The sequence below is a fragment of the Phaseolus vulgaris genome, chromosome 2 (assembly GCF_051622355.1).
Source record: "Phaseolus vulgaris cultivar YP4 chromosome 2, ASM5162235v1, whole genome shotgun sequence".
NCBI lineage: Eukaryota > Viridiplantae > Streptophyta > Magnoliopsida > Fabales > Fabaceae > Phaseolus > Phaseolus vulgaris.
The window spans coordinates 43,470,734-43,488,110 of NC_143499.1; the positions used below are offsets into that span (position 1 = coordinate 43,470,734).

The window sequence follows — 17,377 nt, forward strand, 5'->3', positions numbered from 1 at the left end:
TTTGAGTATGATTCACTATTAAGAGTGAGTGAAATTTTACAGACAAATCAGTCATAAATATGTGTAGGAGTAGGAGACATAAAAACAAGGGCGTGAAGATGTAATGTCTAGCAGACAATGAAAATTCCAAGATAAGAAGAAAAGGTTATAAGACAGATTCAGAGAATGATGGGTTCCAAAAACAAAAAAGAAAAGACCTTAGCCCTCTTCCAGTCTGTTCTGGTTGGACACAAAATTAGTAATTAATCCTTAACCACTTATAAGGAACCCCTTAATAAACAGACACAAAAGCAACAACACCAAATTTTCTCAAAATTCAGAGGCATCATAATAATAATAATAATAAAAAGTTGGAATTCAGGTCTGTAACAAACTCTGTACAAGTGTATCAAACTCCAATGTATACTATCCATGCTGACGCAAGTGATAGCAAATCTGTTACCCTAGCTGACCCCTAAACCACAAAATATCAATTTAACCAACAAAAAATAGGAGTGCCAATTTCCATTTTACAATCAAGGTGTACAATTTTTAAGGGTTGAAGAAGTGGTCACCACAATGGCATTTCCATCCCAATGGCTTGTAGTTGGAGTACCTGTTACCTTGGGGAGAAGAAGGGTTAAGAAAACTTGCCATAGCAGAAGTTTTGGTAAGATCTGGAGGGTTAGAGTCATGACTAGGCAAAGTTGGCACTTGAACTGCCATGCATGGATGACAATCATTGCACTTGTTGTGACAGCTTGGAGGAATTGAACCTAGCCTGTTTTTCTCCTCAAATAACAGTTCCTGTACATCACAAACACATTTTGTACAAATTCCTGTTAGACCATTTACACACACACACACTTGAAGCAGTGATATAATGGGAAGAGAAACCAGTGAGGATATAAACAAACATGGCTAAGATTAGAGCTTACCCTTGTAGAGATTGAAGTGTGAGGGTGATTAGAGGCAGAAACTAGAGAGAGAAAATTGTGTAGCACAAGTACGATGAGCAAGGAGGTGGTTGTGCAGTAATGATATGAATTAAGTGAAGCCATGAATGCATATCATATCACCCCTTGAAGTCATTCCCCATCTAAAAGAGAAAACTAGGTGGCAAAATTTAATGAAAGTTAACTGAGATCCGGATGCCAGTCCTCTGAAGAAACTTTATCAACTTGTGAAGAACCAAGCCAAGAGAGAGAGAAGCACAGTAAAGCAGAAAGAGAAAAGATCAAAAAGGAAGAAGGCTTTTGCTTATTTTCCAGTGCAGAGTAGTGCTTTTCTTGTCATGGCGTATAGCCTGAAGGAGGAGGAGAAGAGAGGTACATAAATTGGAAGATGTGTTGGCAGCAAACAAGTAGAGAGGGAGAGAGAAAGAGAGGGTGCAGAGTGCAGAGTGTAGCAGAAAAGTGAAAGGAACGACTCAAGAGAGTTAAGCAAATTGGGAGAATCCACATCAGTATCAAGGGGCCCCCTTGGACATGGTTCTATTAGTAGTTTGAGGCTTGAGACTTTGAACCTGGTTATTGGAAACTGCTTGGCTAACAAATGGCTTTGTCCTTTGTGTGTGTTTAAAAATATCACAGACATGAGATGGTAGTTCAAATTTGCATTTATTATGCTAACTAATTTTTGTCTCAGTTTTTCTGTTAGAGATTCATCTGTTTGACTGTCATTGACTTGTATTACTTAGATTCAGGACCTCTTGTTGCACCTGATTATGGCTGCTAGTGCAAATGCTTTGTGTGGCTTCTGTTTCCTCTCTTGGAAAAATGTACTGTAAATTAATGAGTAATGTTTTGGCTTAAAATGCAAGATTTTAGATGTTTTGTGAGTAAAGTATGAATTATTACTGACCCCTCAAGTTTATATAGAGACGGAAAAATTGAATGATTAAGTACTTGTATTTATTATCTATTTTCCCTCAAGTAGCACTCCTACAGAAGTGGTCCCATAGTTAATATCATGTTAAATTGATTTGAAGGGAACTTTAGGCATTTTACAAATTGCAATTATATAATTATGATACACATAATTAATTCTTATTGGTGCTGCAAAAAAGAATTTTGAGACATGAAAGCCATATATTTGAGTATAAAGCTGCTGAAACATCAAATGAATTTAAACATATTATTTAGTGGTCTAGGAAATAAAATGTGAGTTCCATGTTTTTTTTATTATCACGAGTATGTTCTCCAAAAGAAATATATATTGACAACGCTTTATATATAACCAAAAACTGATATTACAGCAACAAGCAGTACAGTTTTGTTGAAAAAAAAAAGACTCATTGTATTTCTGCACTGTACACACACTGTATGATAAAAGTGGAGGAAGATAATAATAATTTTCCTCTTTCCCTGCCTTCATGCTTTTGTGTAACACCATCGATTGTGGTACATAGGCTATTGTTAAAAAATTCTCATACTTTGTAACGAAAAACAGTAAACAGAGATTTGAACAGAAGGTGTTTGTGAAGAATTTGGAAATCAATGGGATGGCTGTGATATATCCTAAAAGGTGAATTTCTAAAATTGATCTAGCACGCATCAAGAAAGCATTTCACACCAAATAAGTTTAAAGGGCATGTGAAAGTATTCTGGTTTCAGTTTCCTTTTCGAGGTTTGGGGATTCCTTGGTGTGACTCTACAGCTTTCAATTAGTCAAAGCTGGCATTAGAGTATTGACATTGCAGTGAGAGAGGGATTGTGACTGTGAGTGACCAGACCTACGCATCTTTCTTGCCACTGAGAGCAGTAAAAAGACGTCTCTGCAAAGATCAAAATCTTTCCATTTTCTACACCTTTACCCTTTTCTTTCTTCTAAACTCTACTAGTCACAAATCAAATGATGTGCTGATCATCATAAAAAAACAACTAAAGCCATTTTTCTAATCGAGGATTCGATTACTTTTACTATTAGCGGAGTAAAAAGGTATCGCAAAAGATAAGGACACCATCGCTTTGCCTCTCTTACATGTACCTTCCAATTCCTTACTTGCTCTGAATACTCAACATAAATTTTATTATTGTTTTCTAAACAAAGTACCATGGCTTGGGTTCACATTCACATGCAATCCCGGATTTAGTGGCGTTGATAGTTTCGACAATTGTGACCACAAACAAGGAAATGAATAATTGCAAACTGCATTGTAGCCTTCTAGGCAACCCAAGCCGGTTTTGCGTAGTACCCCAAAAAATTGTTTCTCTTTTTATCTCAATTTTAACCTCTCCAATTCACCCGTTAAATTCAGATCAAAGCTAAAACCACACTTCACGTCCTCATCGGTATTCAATCAATTGATACAAGGTAAAATTGAGTCTTCACTAGAAAAAATAGAAAAACCCAGTGGGAGTTAACCGAAAATATAATGAGCCGTGTGAAACGTGAGAAGATACATAGACAAAGAAGCAGAGCAGGGGTTTTGCTATTCCATGTCCCCGTGAAATGACTTTGAAACCTAAAACATTCTCTGTCCACTGACCTTGTCTAGAATTTTAGAATATCTATACCAAATTCTATTTTGTTCTTTGAAGGAAGATGCATAAGAGCTTTAACTATGACAAGGAAGCTGGCTTATAATCAGGATATAATAGGCAATATCGATCTACTTTTTGCAAATGATTCCATTTCACTATCTCAGAACCTAGGGTGGAGGAGTTATTTTTAAAAAAATAGCATTTTCTTATTTGACTTATTTGAAAGAAAATAAGAGATATAAGATAGAAATAAAAATAAATAAGAAATAATAGTGTCTCACCCTTCATCCCCCCCTCTCTACCAAACATTGGGTAACATTGTGCAAGTGCGTTTAAAAAATTGTTCTGCTAACGATTCATTAAATTAAATGTGAATATCTATCACAGTTACCATCTAATTTAAACAGATTAAATATTTAGTTTGTAAAGAACCAGGTTTAGGGTTTAGATCCTTTCATTATTTATTATAAAACGGCAAGATATTTAATCAGCTTGTTAGCCTCGATATTTATTTTGGATAATTTACCTTGACCAAATTTATTAGTGAAAATTGAAGGTTCATTTTAACATACAATGAAACAGAAACATACAAGGGATCAAAAATGTTGTGCCATGAATTATGTGCCGACAATTTTGGTACTTTTGATTGAGTAAAAATCTATGATTAGCAAAAAAACATAGAATCTTACACCATGATTTGCCACTCCAAAATTTCAGGAATTTCCTCTAATTTTAACGTAATCTTCATATTTAGTGCACCTCTTTTACTACATCTTCAACAGATTTGGACATTTCTAATGTATCTTGTCCATCACTGGTTTCGTGCTTGCTTTCCCATAGCTTACTAGCCTTCCCTGGTTTCGTGTTTGCTTTCCCATAGCTTACTAGCCTTCCCGATTGTAAGAATCAGATCAAGTTGTTTTTGCTGTTGTTCCTACGTGAATGTTCAGACACAACTAACACAATTCAAACTGATGATAAAAAAATGAGGATACTTTGACAAGTAAAGTGTTCAAGAAAGTTTTTTTCTTAGATATTTAAGGTCAAATTGGTACCAAGGTCAAAAAATAACATTTTACATTACCAGAAAAATGAAAAAACAAGGTATTAGAAGGACCTAAAAATTTAGTAGTTTGTAGGAGTCGCCAAAATATACCCATCCTAAACCCACGCATTTCCCACACTACATATGTTTTCCAACTGCAAAATTTGAGACATCCTCATTTGAATACATATCCCAATTATACTGGGCGATCGAAAAAAATTCTACCAACTGTAAAACAAACAGGCCATGAGTCCAAAAGTTTGCTAACATACCCCTAAAATTTGAGTATATCTTATCCCATGGTTGCTAGCTAACATACACCGCATAAACTAAAGACAAAAATATAAATATACTTTTTGTTCCCTATAATCTAAGTAAGTTTAATTTTTCCAGGTTTAGTTACTGCTATCACCAATACGCCACTTACCCTTCAAGAGATAACATTTCAAGATCAATGTCTAATTAACTATATGAAAAAACCTAAATGGAAAGAAACTATAGGGACCAAACAAAGTCTAGAAAAAAATTAAACTATAAGGGCTAAAAAACAAACTTTTAAAATAGGGACCAAATCCCAAAATTGAAGAACACAATAAAGACTAAAAAATCTTTTAACTTAAATTATTATATGATAAAATTACAAACAAAATAATTCAAACAACAAAGTCCAGTCATAAACGTGCACATTTGATTAGTAAATGGATCCTACACTGTCATGCAGAATTCTAATACCATGGGGGGTAGGATTACCTGCATTGCTAATAAAACCTTTTGAATTTCACCAACTTCCTTCTCCAAAATGTCTGATTGCACTGCTAATGCTCTAGTAGCCTCAGAATTCTTCTTGGCCAAAGTTGCGGTCTTCAAGAAATGAACAAATAATTAGTTATCTTTTCCATATAATAAACTTCAAGCATTCACTCAAAATAAGGGGAGGCTAATAAACATAAAGTTAGAGTACACTTAATTTTTACTAATAAAAAATTGAAATTTCCTTGTACTAGCAATTGAGTTAAAATGAAATGTAGTTACAAAAATCTTATTTCAGCACATGCTGCATAGACATAAACCAATGCCCGTGGCAAAGGAATGGCCATGTGGGCATGTCATGTGTATTGTATCCAAGATAATATATAAATGGCAATGCAAATTTGTTTTTAAAAAAGGCGTACAGAAAAGTATGAAGAATAAATATTAAAAATAACTAAAATATGAATAGTTATTACAATAAATTTCATTTAAGAAGTACCAAAGACAATTTCAAATGTGTGTTCTATTGTGTAAACATCAAATAGAGAACGATGAGGGGGCACACGCTCCCACCAATTTCAAGATTTTTAAAACAACTACAGTTTTAAGTTGTCATTTTAGCTTCACTGTCTTTAACCTAGACCATCATGGTAATTTTTATCATACTATCTTTTTTCCATGTACAGTAAGATAAGTTTTGTCACCACCAGACTTAATGTCCGAGTCTGTCACTGAAATGGAGTGACATCACTTCATCAAAGCTTTCCTTGGTTTGGCTTTGCTATGCTCTTCCGGCCTTCCTCTCTAGTCTCTAGATTGGCCTCTTTGAACCTAATCTCTTACCAGGTTTGTTGTGCTCTGTTGGTATATTCCCCAATTGGATTTTACTTCCATTGTTTGGAACTGGTTGGTGTTGCTTGGCATTGTTCTTGTGTAGGATTGCAGTGTTTCTGCTTCTGGTTGATAGCAATTATATATCTCCTGATTCCCTTCAATATGATTTTATGATGACACCTATGATGCCTACCTCAATCAGCAAAACAAAAGTGTCTAGTTATATGGTATCTGACTCCACAACTCCAACAACTGACACTCTTTCTAACTCCAATTATCTATCTTGGGATGCTGCCATTCAGCTATACTTCAATGACTAGAAATTATACTTCCAAATACCACGACAATCCACTCCTATATTCATACTGCTGATCAGGCCATATGACGGTGAATTGTTGTTTTCTGCTCAGCATTGTGGCTGTAATTTTTGTGAAAGTAAATCACTATAGTAAAAGGAATCTAAAGGCCCATCTGAGACACGAGAGCCACAGGTTCAGTTCCTTTTGGCGGTTGAGGTACTACCACACTACCCATCAACTTTACCAAGGCACTTGGTCAATTTTAGTGCCTTATTGAATTTAATTACTAGTCAATCTAAGTGCTGACTGTTGATACTTGTAAAATGACCAGAAAGACAAGATAACTTGCTAATTGTGATGCTATGGGGTCTAAACATAGTGTAAACAAAAATAATTGGTTTCAAGCACCCACTGACTATTAGCAGCCTAGGGTTCTGTAAACAAATCAAATTTGAGAACAGTGGAGGATCACCATCAATGAATATTGATGAATGTGTTGAAGATGAAGTCTTCTTTGGGGATGACAATGAAGAATTGACACAAGTAACAGCAACTACAAGGGCAGCTGATGATAAGAAGCAAGTAAAAATGCTTGAAACCTGAATGAACCAAATGGCTAACACGAGCGCAGTAAGGAGCAAAAGGATACTGAAGATATGAATCTTAATTCGGATGACACATAAAATGATGCTTAAGAAAGATCAAAATCTAATGAAGAAGGAGATGAATGTTTGAACAGCATTAGATAAATACCCATTTATAGGGCTTCCACCTTACAACTTAAGGTTTGGGTACAAGTTTGTGTTGCACATGATCCCAAGGCATCTATAAACAAGTGTGTTTTTAGGTGCTTTAACAATGAAAGTATTTTCCACATCCAATCCATAAAATTGAAGCAAAAGCTTTTAGAATTAGCTTCAACAGAATGTCATCAATCTTCTCTAATCTCGGATGAGCAACCAAACACACCGCAAGTAATTAGAATTGCAATTCAACCCTTCCCGCCCCAACTCTAAATTAAGTTAGATTTCAACGCAAGATAAAATAAACCTGTGCATAGTTTCCAAAAGCACACACTAAAAGCTCAAAGGGTTTTAGTATAAGCAAGTGTTGAAGGTATAAAAATCATTTACGGAACAGATTAAGTTTTTAGGAAAGTTGATCCTCGACTATGGCTATAGAACTGAATCCAGTGACGATTCCACGAATCTATTTTCCTAATAAGAACTTTGTACAGAAAATGAAGGATATTTATGTCTTTCACGAACATTAATTTGAAGGGCTGTATGAATCATATTCTTCAAAGTTTGCACCAACTTACCATTGTTAAAATCGTTAAAGCTATTATACTATCAGCCTTATTGTATCAAGAGGCTTCCTGTCACTACTACATGACCTATGTACTAGTATCATCCGACAAATCATATCACATCATATTACTCTACACTTTCTAAAGCTCAGTTGTCGTTATTCAGAAATTTTAACCATTAGAAGTTGCCAATCATGCATTACAAATATGATCCTCACAATGCTCGGTGAATGAAATACAAGCTAACTCACTCAACAAACAACCATATTCAAAAACATCACGCGCCTAAAAAGACAGAGTAGTTACCTCAGCTATGGGATCCTTCAAGGTCTTTCTCGTAACCCTAAACCTAATCCCTAATTTCTCGAGCTGTCTTGACAAAACCCTAACAACCGTCAGGGAACTCCTCAAATCCTCCTCCAATTTCTCAATCCTCTGGAGAAAGTTAACCTCCAACCCGCCCTTCCCGTTCTCCACACACACGCGCCTCCACCTCCGCCTCCGAATCCAAACGCCGACCGAAACCCCGATCACAAGCATCGCGAGGCCAAACGGAGCGGCTATGGTGCCGATCCTGGCCAGTAGCTCGTTCTTGGATGCCGCGACCACGGTGGCGGCGGAGGACGCGACGGCGGAAGAGAGGAGGCAGGAGAACTCGACGAATGAAAGGAGAGAGTCAAATTTGGAATCGGCGGTGACATGTTGGGATAGGAGGGGAAAGGATTCGGCGCGGACTGTGAGAGAATTGAAGCGATGAGCGGTGTGGTTAAGGTTTGGGGTGGCGAGGTGGAGGGAGAGCGAGGTTATGATGGGGAGAGAGAGTGAGAGGTTGTTGTTTCTGTTAGTGGTGGTTGCGCAGAGTGAAAGAGGAGAATGTAAGAAAGGGTGGTGATGACATGTGAGTAGCATTGTTTGTTAGAAGTTGCAAATTGCGTTAATGTGTATGGAGTAGAAGTTTATTGGAGTATAGTTTTTCATATCATGGTTGCTTTACGACCTTCGGTGACGATATCTTCGAGGTATATGCAGCATTGCCCATATAACCGCTTCTCACTACCTGAACTAGGATTTCATTTCATCATTTTCTCCAACCTTTTCTCTTTCAAGACCATTTGGAATATAATCTAATAAGTTTACATAAAAAACCAATAAAGAAGAATGATATTGATTATTTTTATGTACTTTTTTATATCTTTATTTATAAGACTAATTATTTCACACTCTTTAAAAAAAATAGTTAGTTTATCTATTGATATTAATTTTGTCAATATATTTTACTATTATTCTAAAACTACCCTTAATATTTTTTAAATTAATCATCGCCTAATTAATCACTTAATGCTCGGAAGAGAATAATAATTATGTAACTTGTAGCTACTCAGCTTCTCCAAATTTAATAAGAGTAGCGAGAGAAAGAGAATATCTCATTTGTTTCAAATATTTATTATTTATTGGTTAAAAAATTATTAATTAAGGATATTTTAGACAGAACATAACTAACGCAAAGCACCATATAATTATAAAAAAAATGTTAAAAAGATAATTAGTCTTGAGGAAAAATATTGTAAACAAAGATAGAGAAAGTAATTTGCAAGTTTATTTTATATGTTATCTTTAAAAAAGACTAAAATAAGTTTAAAACAACGTAAGGGTATATAATAAGTTATTAATGAACTCTAGTTTTGTTGGATATAATTTTGGTTTTTTTTTTTTTTGACGTAGTACGTTTTATATACATAATCTTTTTGTATATGGTTAAAGTACCTCTAACATTCTTTATTTAATATTTTTTTTACTGATAAAAAAAATGAAAATGATAAGATACTTAAAAAAGACTAAATTAATATAAAATAAATAAATTTATTAAAATTTGTCGTCACTAACCCAAATTCAAATCTTTTAAAGATCAAAATAATATGTGTAACTTATTTTGTGCCCAATTGAGCATTGATTGGGAACTTTTACTCTCATTTTTAACTAGTTGTAACTTTCCAAATTATTTCGATCTTCATTTAAAAAAAATAGATATTACAGTTTTTGAAAAATGAAAATCCGAACGACATTGACATTAAAATTTAAAGATCAAAATATTAATGGAAAAGATTATTAGAAGTTATAAATTTTTCTGTAGTTAGAATATTTGTATTCTATAAATATTATACTTAGTACCTACTTAAATCTCAACTCCGAAGACGTTGACAAATGAATGAATTGTTATGATAATCTCAATTAATTATATTGAAATACTTTATTTTATTTTTATTCAACCATTTCGTTTTTAATAATTTTTCTTTGATTTTTTTTCGCTTTTTTTTACTACTTTTATATATTAATACTAGTAACTCCTAGTTGCTTAAAGATGCTTTATGAGAGCTAAATTTTTGAAAGACTTATTGATTAGTTTTCCTTTAAGATGAACAGGATGAAGATATAAGTTAAAGAAATAAACACGATGCTTCACTTTCACCAGTACCCCATGTTTTGTGGCATTTGACAAACATCAATGAGTACCAAGTCCTTCAATAATAGTATAGTATAGTATAATTATATATTAAAAATATTCAATACATGTCATCATCACTTTCGACCAAACGTGGTCAGCACTATGCTGCTGGTGGCATAAAGAATTCACAGTTGTATTCATTCGACAACTCCAGCCATAATCGTCATATTAAAATGTAAAAAAAAAAAAAAAAAGTAGAAGAAGAGGAAGAAGAAGAAGAAGCCTCTAGAAAGATGGCACAAGCTGAAAAAACAATAGACAAAATGTTGCCTAGTTGAGCACATCAGCATCATGAAAGTAACAAAAGCAGACATATCTGCTTAATTTGTCGTTGCAAAAGGTAGTTTTTATTCTTCTATTTACATATTACTTTGTGCCGTTGCGTACAAAGGAGAAACATGTGAACAACTAGAAGCTACAACAATGATTTCAGCAGACTGCTACTATTTCTTTTCTTTTCCTTTTTTATCTCTAATCCGTGGTCTGGAGACAGATGTGGCCTCAGGAGAAAACCCAAGAGAATCAACGTACGTCCCAAGCAGCGAGAAACACACTTATCCTTGTTTAAGGTTTAAAGCAAAACCACTTCTTCTGCGCCTAAAGCATATATATGTATATATTAATTATGATATTAGCTATTCAACTTCATTATAGACAGTTATTTTTGTTATTGAAAAAAGAAACAGCCACAAAAACTCATTCCCATGATTTCGGTGTAATAGGAAAGTTTATTTTATCTGTTTTTAACTTTCAAAAACCAATAAAACACATGCACATGTGTTGGTGGGAAATTTATAAGTATGTTGTTTCTGATACTAAATAGCATAACTCTTATGTTATTCATACGTACCTTGGCGGATTTATCATCATCCTTGCGCGAATTATTTCTTCGCTGTGATTGAACACGTACGGATCCTCCTCCGCCAGTTTTTTTATCATCTCTGGCCTTGTTGAATATAACAGTGAATCCTTCAGCTGAGGCAGGATCATTAACATCCCATTCCCCGAACTTGGGTAGTGGCCTTCCTTCTTGTTCATACTGTACATGAAGAAATAAATGCTTACGTCAAAACAGATTAATTATTCACCGAAGATGAAAAGCAGAAAGACCCTTTTTGCTCATCATTAACGACAAAGAATTGCTGGAAACCTGGTACATAGCTAAGCCTCGTTTCGGCTTTGTTTTATATAATAACAAGAATAATCATAATAACAACAACAAAGTTTGACATCTTTTACAAGATGGCTAGAGATGAATAGCATTATAACATTGTAGTAAGATCTTACCGAAGCCATTTAGACTGAACTTTTGATAAGTACGGTGGTTACCCAAATTTCAGGGGAAAAGGATCAGACAACAAAAGAGAAGAAAAAGAAAAAGAAAAGAGAGAGACGGGATTGAGAAGAATTAGAATGGTTTTAAAAGCAGGCTGGTAGGTGCAGCATTTATAAAGGGGTAAGGAATAGAAAGAGAAGCCCTAAAACACCAACAACAATCTTGCTGGTCTTACCTTCCTTGCGTGTCACACCCGTCCAAAACGCGGGTGACTTGCTTTTCTGTTTATTTTCCGTTTTATTTTTAGGAGAACATTAATTCAAAGGCTTAACAAAAACCAAGCCAATATGGCCATATTCCAAAAATGGGAGACAAATAAAGTCAAATTGGTAACAAGGAAGCTAAGTGACTTCGTTGCCATTAAAAATTACAGTTATCTATTTACAGTTAATTTCATGGCATGTTTTTAGAGGACTACAACAGAGATCTATAAATAATATGTAATATACAAACAGGAATTTTTCCTTAAACAATGGAGGAGAGCAGTGCTTCCATTACTTGTTGTATTTGCAAACTTCCTTCTTCGATTGATCTCCATGATTTCCTTATCACAAGACTCACATATACATCAAACCCAGGGCAGGGAGGGTTACATTATAGAGAGCCAGTGACTTATCTTTGAAGATGGCAATCACTCATTTAATTCCTGGTTTGGAGTATTTGACGTGTACCGCCATAAAAGCCCTCCAATCAGATTGTTCACCGCATGAGAAGCCATGGGAACCATAATGCTAGAAGATAAAATTGTAGCATATCCATATGCAAGACCAACAAAAGTTGCCCTAAAACACAGACAACAATATTATTGTAATTTAATCAGAACTAACAAAGACAATACTGGAAAAAAAATTGTGATTTAAACAAAAGGGTAATCTGGAAGAATAAAGTATGTGAATCAAATACGGTAAAATAATTTTCAACCAATGGGGAGAAAAAAACAGAGAGAGGAAATGGGTGAAATTAAAAGATATGCACCAGATGGCAAAAGAAAACTTTCGACCATTGCCCAGGTGTAAAACACCAAAGATCAATGCAGCAATCCCAATACTATTCCAGTTCGTTCCCAAAAGTGGAAGAATTGCTCCTCGGAAAAGGAGTTCCTGGAATTTAAGTAGTAATATGTGATATCAGTGTAACGAACAGGAAAGATGAAATGAGCCAAGAAAAGTAGCTCTCTTTTAACCTCGCTAATACCAGGCAAGAATGCAACGACAACATAATCCAAAGGCTGAAGTGAGCTAAGGACCTGATTCAGAAAAGCAAAGTATTTCCAGAGTTCAGCAAAGCATCGGTGTATCTAATACAGACTAAAACACAAAAATGACAAAAGCAACAGACTTGCAAAAAAAGTTATCTCAAGAAGAAACGATTTCTAGTCAGATGCACCTTTTTACTCAACTTACTATGATCCTCTATAGAATATTTACATTTTAAATTGCAATCCACTAACAACAAACTAAGCTAACAAAATATTACAGAACATTTTCAGAGCCATGGTTTGATTCAGTTACCTGCTTATTGGCTGCTTCGCTAGAGTCTGCAAAATTTGGCCATGTCTTCAATAGCAAATAGCGACACGATGATATTAACACTACAAGTCCTATAATCAACTCAAGATGCCACAATTCAAAACCAACTGCAGAGGAAAAAAAAGATCTTATGATGCTCTATACATGATAGCTTTGCACATTAACCAAGAAACAAACACACTTAAGTTATATTCTCGTCATAAAAATGATTAAACCAATTAAAAAAGTTGATGGCACATTAGCAGAGACTGAGGTAGGTTAGGCAGTGGGGGGCAAGGCTCCCCCTGAACTTTTTCTAATTAGTTTTTTTATTACAGAAAATATTTAATATTAATAAAATTACTTTTTTATTTTTAAATTACAATTTTGGAGACAATAATGTTTAGGTATTATATTTTTACTTTTGAATGTAATGATTTTTTTTCTCTTTTTAAATATATATTTTATTTTTATGTAGTTTTTAATGTAGATATCATTTTTTTTCCTTTTTGAGATAAAATATTTTATTATTATTTTTAAATAGTACTTTTTTTCTTTTATAATTCATTATTTTTAAAGTTATAAATGATTGCAATTGCTACCATATTAGTTTTCCACTTATACTAAGTTGATATGATTACTATTGATTTAAGAAATAAAGTTTATTTATTAATATTTACCATTAGGACAAACTTATTATGAATATTAAGATAATTATTGACAACTTGATTTTTAAGAGACAAAAATATTTTCTTTTATTATCATAATTATTTATATATCAAAATAATACTTGTTATATTATTTTTTTTAAGAAAAATACTTATTTGAAAAAGTATAAATATTTTTCTTACATACAAGAGAAATATGTTCATATATTATCAATAGATTTAGTTATGTTTTTAATTCTAGAAATTTGAGGTGAATTCAGTTTTAGTTTCCAAATTATAAAATTTTTATCTTATTCTTGCAAATTTGAAAAATATATACTTAATCAATCAAATTAACTATTTAGAAACTAAAACAGTTTTGAACATAATCATTTTAGTCCTTCAAATTTAATGTTTAAGAAATTAGAACAGGTTTTAAAATTTAAAGGACTAAAATGATTTTTTTAAATCTGGAGAAACTAAAACTTAATATATTCCAAGTTTTAGAGACTAAAAACATAATTAAGCCTTATTAATATTACATATTTTTTTATGAACAATTGTTATATATCTCTATTACATTATATAAGAGTTAACTTTTATAATATATTTTCTCTCCCCTTCGTATGATTTGGTTCTCACTCTCATATAATTCTGGTTCCCCCTGCACATTAGCCTTAGCGTTCAACTAGAAGAATATCATATCTAAAAAATTGAATGTAATGTCAGTATTCCTGAAAACGTCACAATAAATAGCACCATACACGTAGCCTTAATTTTCATGTTTTATTGTTAAAAATATCCAAATTTATCTACCCCTTGGCTCATTAATTTCTACCCAAATTTCAGTCCAACATTATCATATGAATTTAAGTATTACACAAATTTTTAATGATAACTGTTATTTTAAGCAATTAAGAGTTCAAAAATAGTTATTGATAACCAATATCATTTTAAGACCAATTTCTAATGAAAAAAATCCATGTAATTTTGAACCACAACTAATAGTAAGAACCAAGAAATAGATGAGTGTAATACATGATACTTCTGTAGAGCAGTCTAAGACTGGCAATCCTTCCACGGACGCGACATGAGACACCTGCAATTTGCAAAAACAAAAAATGAAGTGCAAAATGAACACGATATCCTGTGTCATGCGAATTTCCACATATAACAATGAGAATTCAAATTGTGACAAACTTTAAGTCTCCTTTTTAGAAGAAAAAAAAAGTTGATTAGAACTTTCAATCTCAGGTTATTTCTCCCAAATAATGTGGTGTATAAAGGAAAGAAAGATTACACTGAAATACCCTTCATAATGGCTAAATAAACATACTTAAGTTTCATATGAAATCCAGTTTATATCATTAAGATAGACAACAAAGTAGGAAACATGCAAGTGCAGCAAAGGGGAAAACTGATGTAGCAAAGCATAAAAGGAAGAGAACCTGCCGAATCACTAATCCCAAAGCACCTATAAGACCAGAAGTTATTATGCAAGCTTGAAGCACAGCACTCCTTGAGGGTAAAGGGTTAGAATTCTTGGCAGCTGGACTAAAGGAAGTGTCCAAGTTGTCATTTTGAACAATTTTATCATCTAGGATATCTCCGGATGCCTCTGGTCCATCTCTTCTGGATTTCCTCAATGATTTCTTGGCAAAAGAGCATGTGCTGTATCTACTCCCTACATAGGAAGAAAAAAAACTCTATAAAAAAAAACAATCCCAAAAGTTTCAGCTAGTAGGTGACGGCTCATGATGTTTTTATTACACCTCAAGCAAATCACCTCACAACACTCTTTTGGACTTGGAGCTTGAATGATAATTTTTTTTTGTGTGTGTAAAATGGCAGGAATGAAGATCAAACCTAATACTTCATACATATCGTACCCAAACCCTCCATTCTTATTGGTTAAAAAATCAATTTCGTGAAAAATCGTATAAAAATTATTCACACTAAATAGCACTCTTGATGATGCACAAACCCACCTATCTCATACTTAAATTAATCTTTTATGAGAACAATGGGGAAGGATGGTCGAACTCTACACTATTTAGTAACAAAGGCACGTCAACAGATCCATATTTCATCTCTAAATCTAACTACCAACCAACTCCTTCAAAAAGCTAAGCACGTGAATGGTTCTATATTTCAAACCTGGACAAGCTCATCAATCATAAACATCTTTCGAAAGAAAAAATTCTCTATAATAATTTATGCATAGGCCTATTTGTATAAGTTATCTTGTATAACTTTTCTGAATTCTTATTTTTACCTTATATATATACTAATTTTATTATATAAAAAAGGTTTATTTTATTTTATTTTCCTCATTTTCTCTCCTAGTTTTACCATCTTCACCCTCATCTAACAAAACGTAGTTTGCAAGTTTTCTAAAGCTGCTGAAACTTTTACAGATAAAATTTTCACGCGAGATGTTTTTGCCCCTTTTTCAATGTCTAGCCGAAAGGTGGAATTCGAGGCGTGAGCTCAATCACGGTAAGTTCCTTTTAGGTAATTAAATGCAGTCCAAATTAAATTTAATAGTGAATTTACCGAACTTTGAAACAAAATTATTGGGCTTTCTCTTCATCTATTCTATTTAAGTAATTTGGGTAAACAGAAACAAATCAATGAAACAAGGAAAGAAACAGAAATTGAATGAAATAAACAGAGAAGCGGTTGAGGAATTTGGACTTACTGCGAGCGAGAGTGGAGAAGGATGAAGAAAATGTGGTGTGGGGATTCTCGACGGTGCTCGCACAGTTAAGAAGTGTGAGCGAAAGGGTAGCCATATACAGCGTGAGGAGTGAGACTACAGGAATAAGCTTTTCTTCAAGGACTGAAATTTTATTGATACAAAAAATAATGTAAAAACATTTTAGAGTAAAATGTTTGAGTAACATAAACTTATATGTAAAAATAAAAATAAAAAACATTATATATAATTTTCATTTTATTAATTTAAATTCATTTAATTAGTATACGGTCGTTTTGAAGGTATTGATAAAAAAAATTAGTATAAAATAAAACCAAGGAAAGTAAAAATAATAATAAATAACTAATTAAAGAATGATACTTCCATAATTAAAATTTTGTTAGTCGACATATTTCACTTCATTTGGTAAATGGGTTGAAGTGATTTTGCAGCTAGTATTATGATCTAAGATGGGTATGTACAAATTTTAACAGATTTTAATCTCATGTGTTTAGATAACTTTTATTCCTGCTGAAAAAAATGGTTTGTATCCTATATTTCTATAGAAATTAAAGTTGTTTTTTATTTCCACTTCATTTTTCTCATTTCTTTTTACACTTTTTTTTATTTTTTAATTAATTAAATTTTAATTATTTTTAAAACTACTAGGAATGTGATTCGGGAGAATGCAAGATTGAACCCTGAAACAAGCATGGTCTGTAACATTGTCTATGTATTTTGACAATTCTTTACTTGAGAAAGGCTCTGATTGGTACTCATAAGAAATGGATTGTTTTCGTAAAATACTGTACCGAACGTCTTTTGGTTTAGACCCAATCATATTAGCAAGTGGTCCAAAGTCCAAACATTGACTAAGTACAATTTCAAAAGCTTATTAGATAAAATAACACTTTAATGATGATGTAACAATAATACAAGAGTAAAGAAGGTAAATAAAGACATTCAAAAACACAGTATTCCTTC

The 17,377-nt window shown here is 33.2% G+C and overlaps 4 protein-coding genes across 5 annotated transcripts; all 4 read right to left on the reverse strand.

Annotated features, from left to right (window-relative positions):
- Positions 1-304: 304 nt before the first annotated feature.
- LOC150029175 (EPIDERMAL PATTERNING FACTOR-like protein 1) lies at positions 305-1,586 on the reverse strand. Its single transcript, XM_090298923.1, has 2 exons — positions 918-1,586; positions 305-786 (listed from the first exon to the last, which is right to left on the reverse strand). Exons 1-2 carry the CDS (start codon positions 1,038-1,040, stop codon positions 532-534), a joined length of 378 nt encoding a protein of 125 aa, XP_090155049.1. The 5' UTR covers positions 1,041-1,586; the 3' UTR covers positions 305-531.
- Positions 1,587-4,051: 2,465 nt separating this feature from the next.
- On the reverse strand, positions 4,052-8,811 carry LOC137812340 (uncharacterized). Its single transcript, XM_068614282.1, has 3 exons — positions 8,008-8,811; positions 5,260-5,370; positions 4,052-4,398 (listed from the first exon to the last, which is right to left on the reverse strand). The coding sequence occupies exons 1-3, from the start codon at positions 8,608-8,610 to the stop codon at positions 4,309-4,311; spliced, it is 804 nt and encodes a 267-aa protein (XP_068470383.1). The 5' UTR covers positions 8,611-8,811; the 3' UTR covers positions 4,052-4,308.
- Positions 8,812-10,428: 1,617 nt separating this feature from the next.
- On the reverse strand, positions 10,429-11,632 carry LOC150029176 (protein NOI4-like). Its single transcript, XM_090298924.1, has 3 exons — positions 11,492-11,632; positions 11,055-11,243; positions 10,429-10,801 (listed from the first exon to the last, which is right to left on the reverse strand). The coding sequence occupies exons 1-3, from the start codon at positions 11,498-11,500 to the stop codon at positions 10,769-10,771; spliced, it is 231 nt and encodes a 76-aa protein (XP_090155050.1). The 5' UTR covers positions 11,501-11,632; the 3' UTR covers positions 10,429-10,768.
- A 234-nt stretch (positions 11,633-11,866) lies between these two features.
- LOC137812342 (CAAX amino terminal protease family protein) lies at positions 11,867-16,554 on the reverse strand. 2 transcript variants are annotated; one of them, XR_016518803.1, is made up of 7 exons: positions 16,397-16,554; positions 15,144-15,379; positions 14,734-14,794; positions 13,052-13,176; positions 12,735-12,786; positions 12,516-12,640; positions 11,867-12,322 (listed from the first exon to the last, which is right to left on the reverse strand). XR_016518803.1 is itself a non-coding variant. In XM_068614283.2 (7 exons), the coding sequence occupies exons 1-7, from the start codon at positions 16,488-16,490 to the stop codon at positions 12,172-12,174; spliced, it is 855 nt and encodes a 284-aa protein (XP_068470384.1). In that variant the 5' UTR covers positions 16,491-16,554; the 3' UTR covers positions 11,867-12,171. The 2 variants fall into 2 exon arrangements, 1 of the variants encoding a protein (XP_068470384.1); XM_068614283.2 differs by having other exon boundaries at positions 12,724-12,786.
- Positions 16,555-17,377: the final 823 nt, after the last annotated feature.

Bases quoted from the DNA above. Each gene is read 5' to 3' on its own strand.
- LOC137812342 (XM_068614283.2), bottom strand. From the start codon at position 16,490: ATGGCTACCCTTTCGCTCACACTTCTTAACTGTGCGAGCACCGTCGAG. The intron at 14,795-15,143 runs GTTCTCTTCCTT...TGCAAATTGCAG, and splicing joins TGGGATTAGTGATTCGGCAG to GTGTCTCATGTCGCGTCCGT. The intron at 12,787-13,051 runs GTAACTGAATCA...TTTCTGAATCAG, and splicing joins GCGAAGCAGCCAATAAGCAG to GTCCTTAGCTCACTTCAGCC.
- LOC150029175 (XM_090298923.1), bottom strand. From the start codon at position 1,040: ATGGCTTCACTTAATTCATATCATTACTGCACAACCACCTCCTTGCTC. The intron at 787-917 runs GTAAGCTCTAAT...TGTGATGTACAG, and splicing joins ACACTTCAATCTCTACAAGG to GAACTGTTATTTGAGGAGAA.
- LOC137812340 (XM_068614282.1), bottom strand. From the start codon at position 8,610: ATGCTACTCACATGTCATCACCACCCTTTCTTACATTCTCCTCTTTCA. The intron at 5,371-8,007 runs GTAACTACTCTG...CATTTCTTGAAG, and splicing joins TGAAGGATCCCATAGCTGAG to ACCGCAACTTTGGCCAAGAA. The intron at 4,399-5,259 runs GTAATCCTACCC...ACATTCACGTAG, and splicing joins AGGTTTTATTAGCAATGCAG to GAACAACAGCAAAAACAACT.
- LOC150029176 (XM_090298924.1), bottom strand. The intron at 10,802-11,054 runs GTACGTATGAAT...TATATGCTTTAG, and splicing joins ATGATGATAAATCCGCCAAG to GCGCAGAAGAAGTGGTTTTG.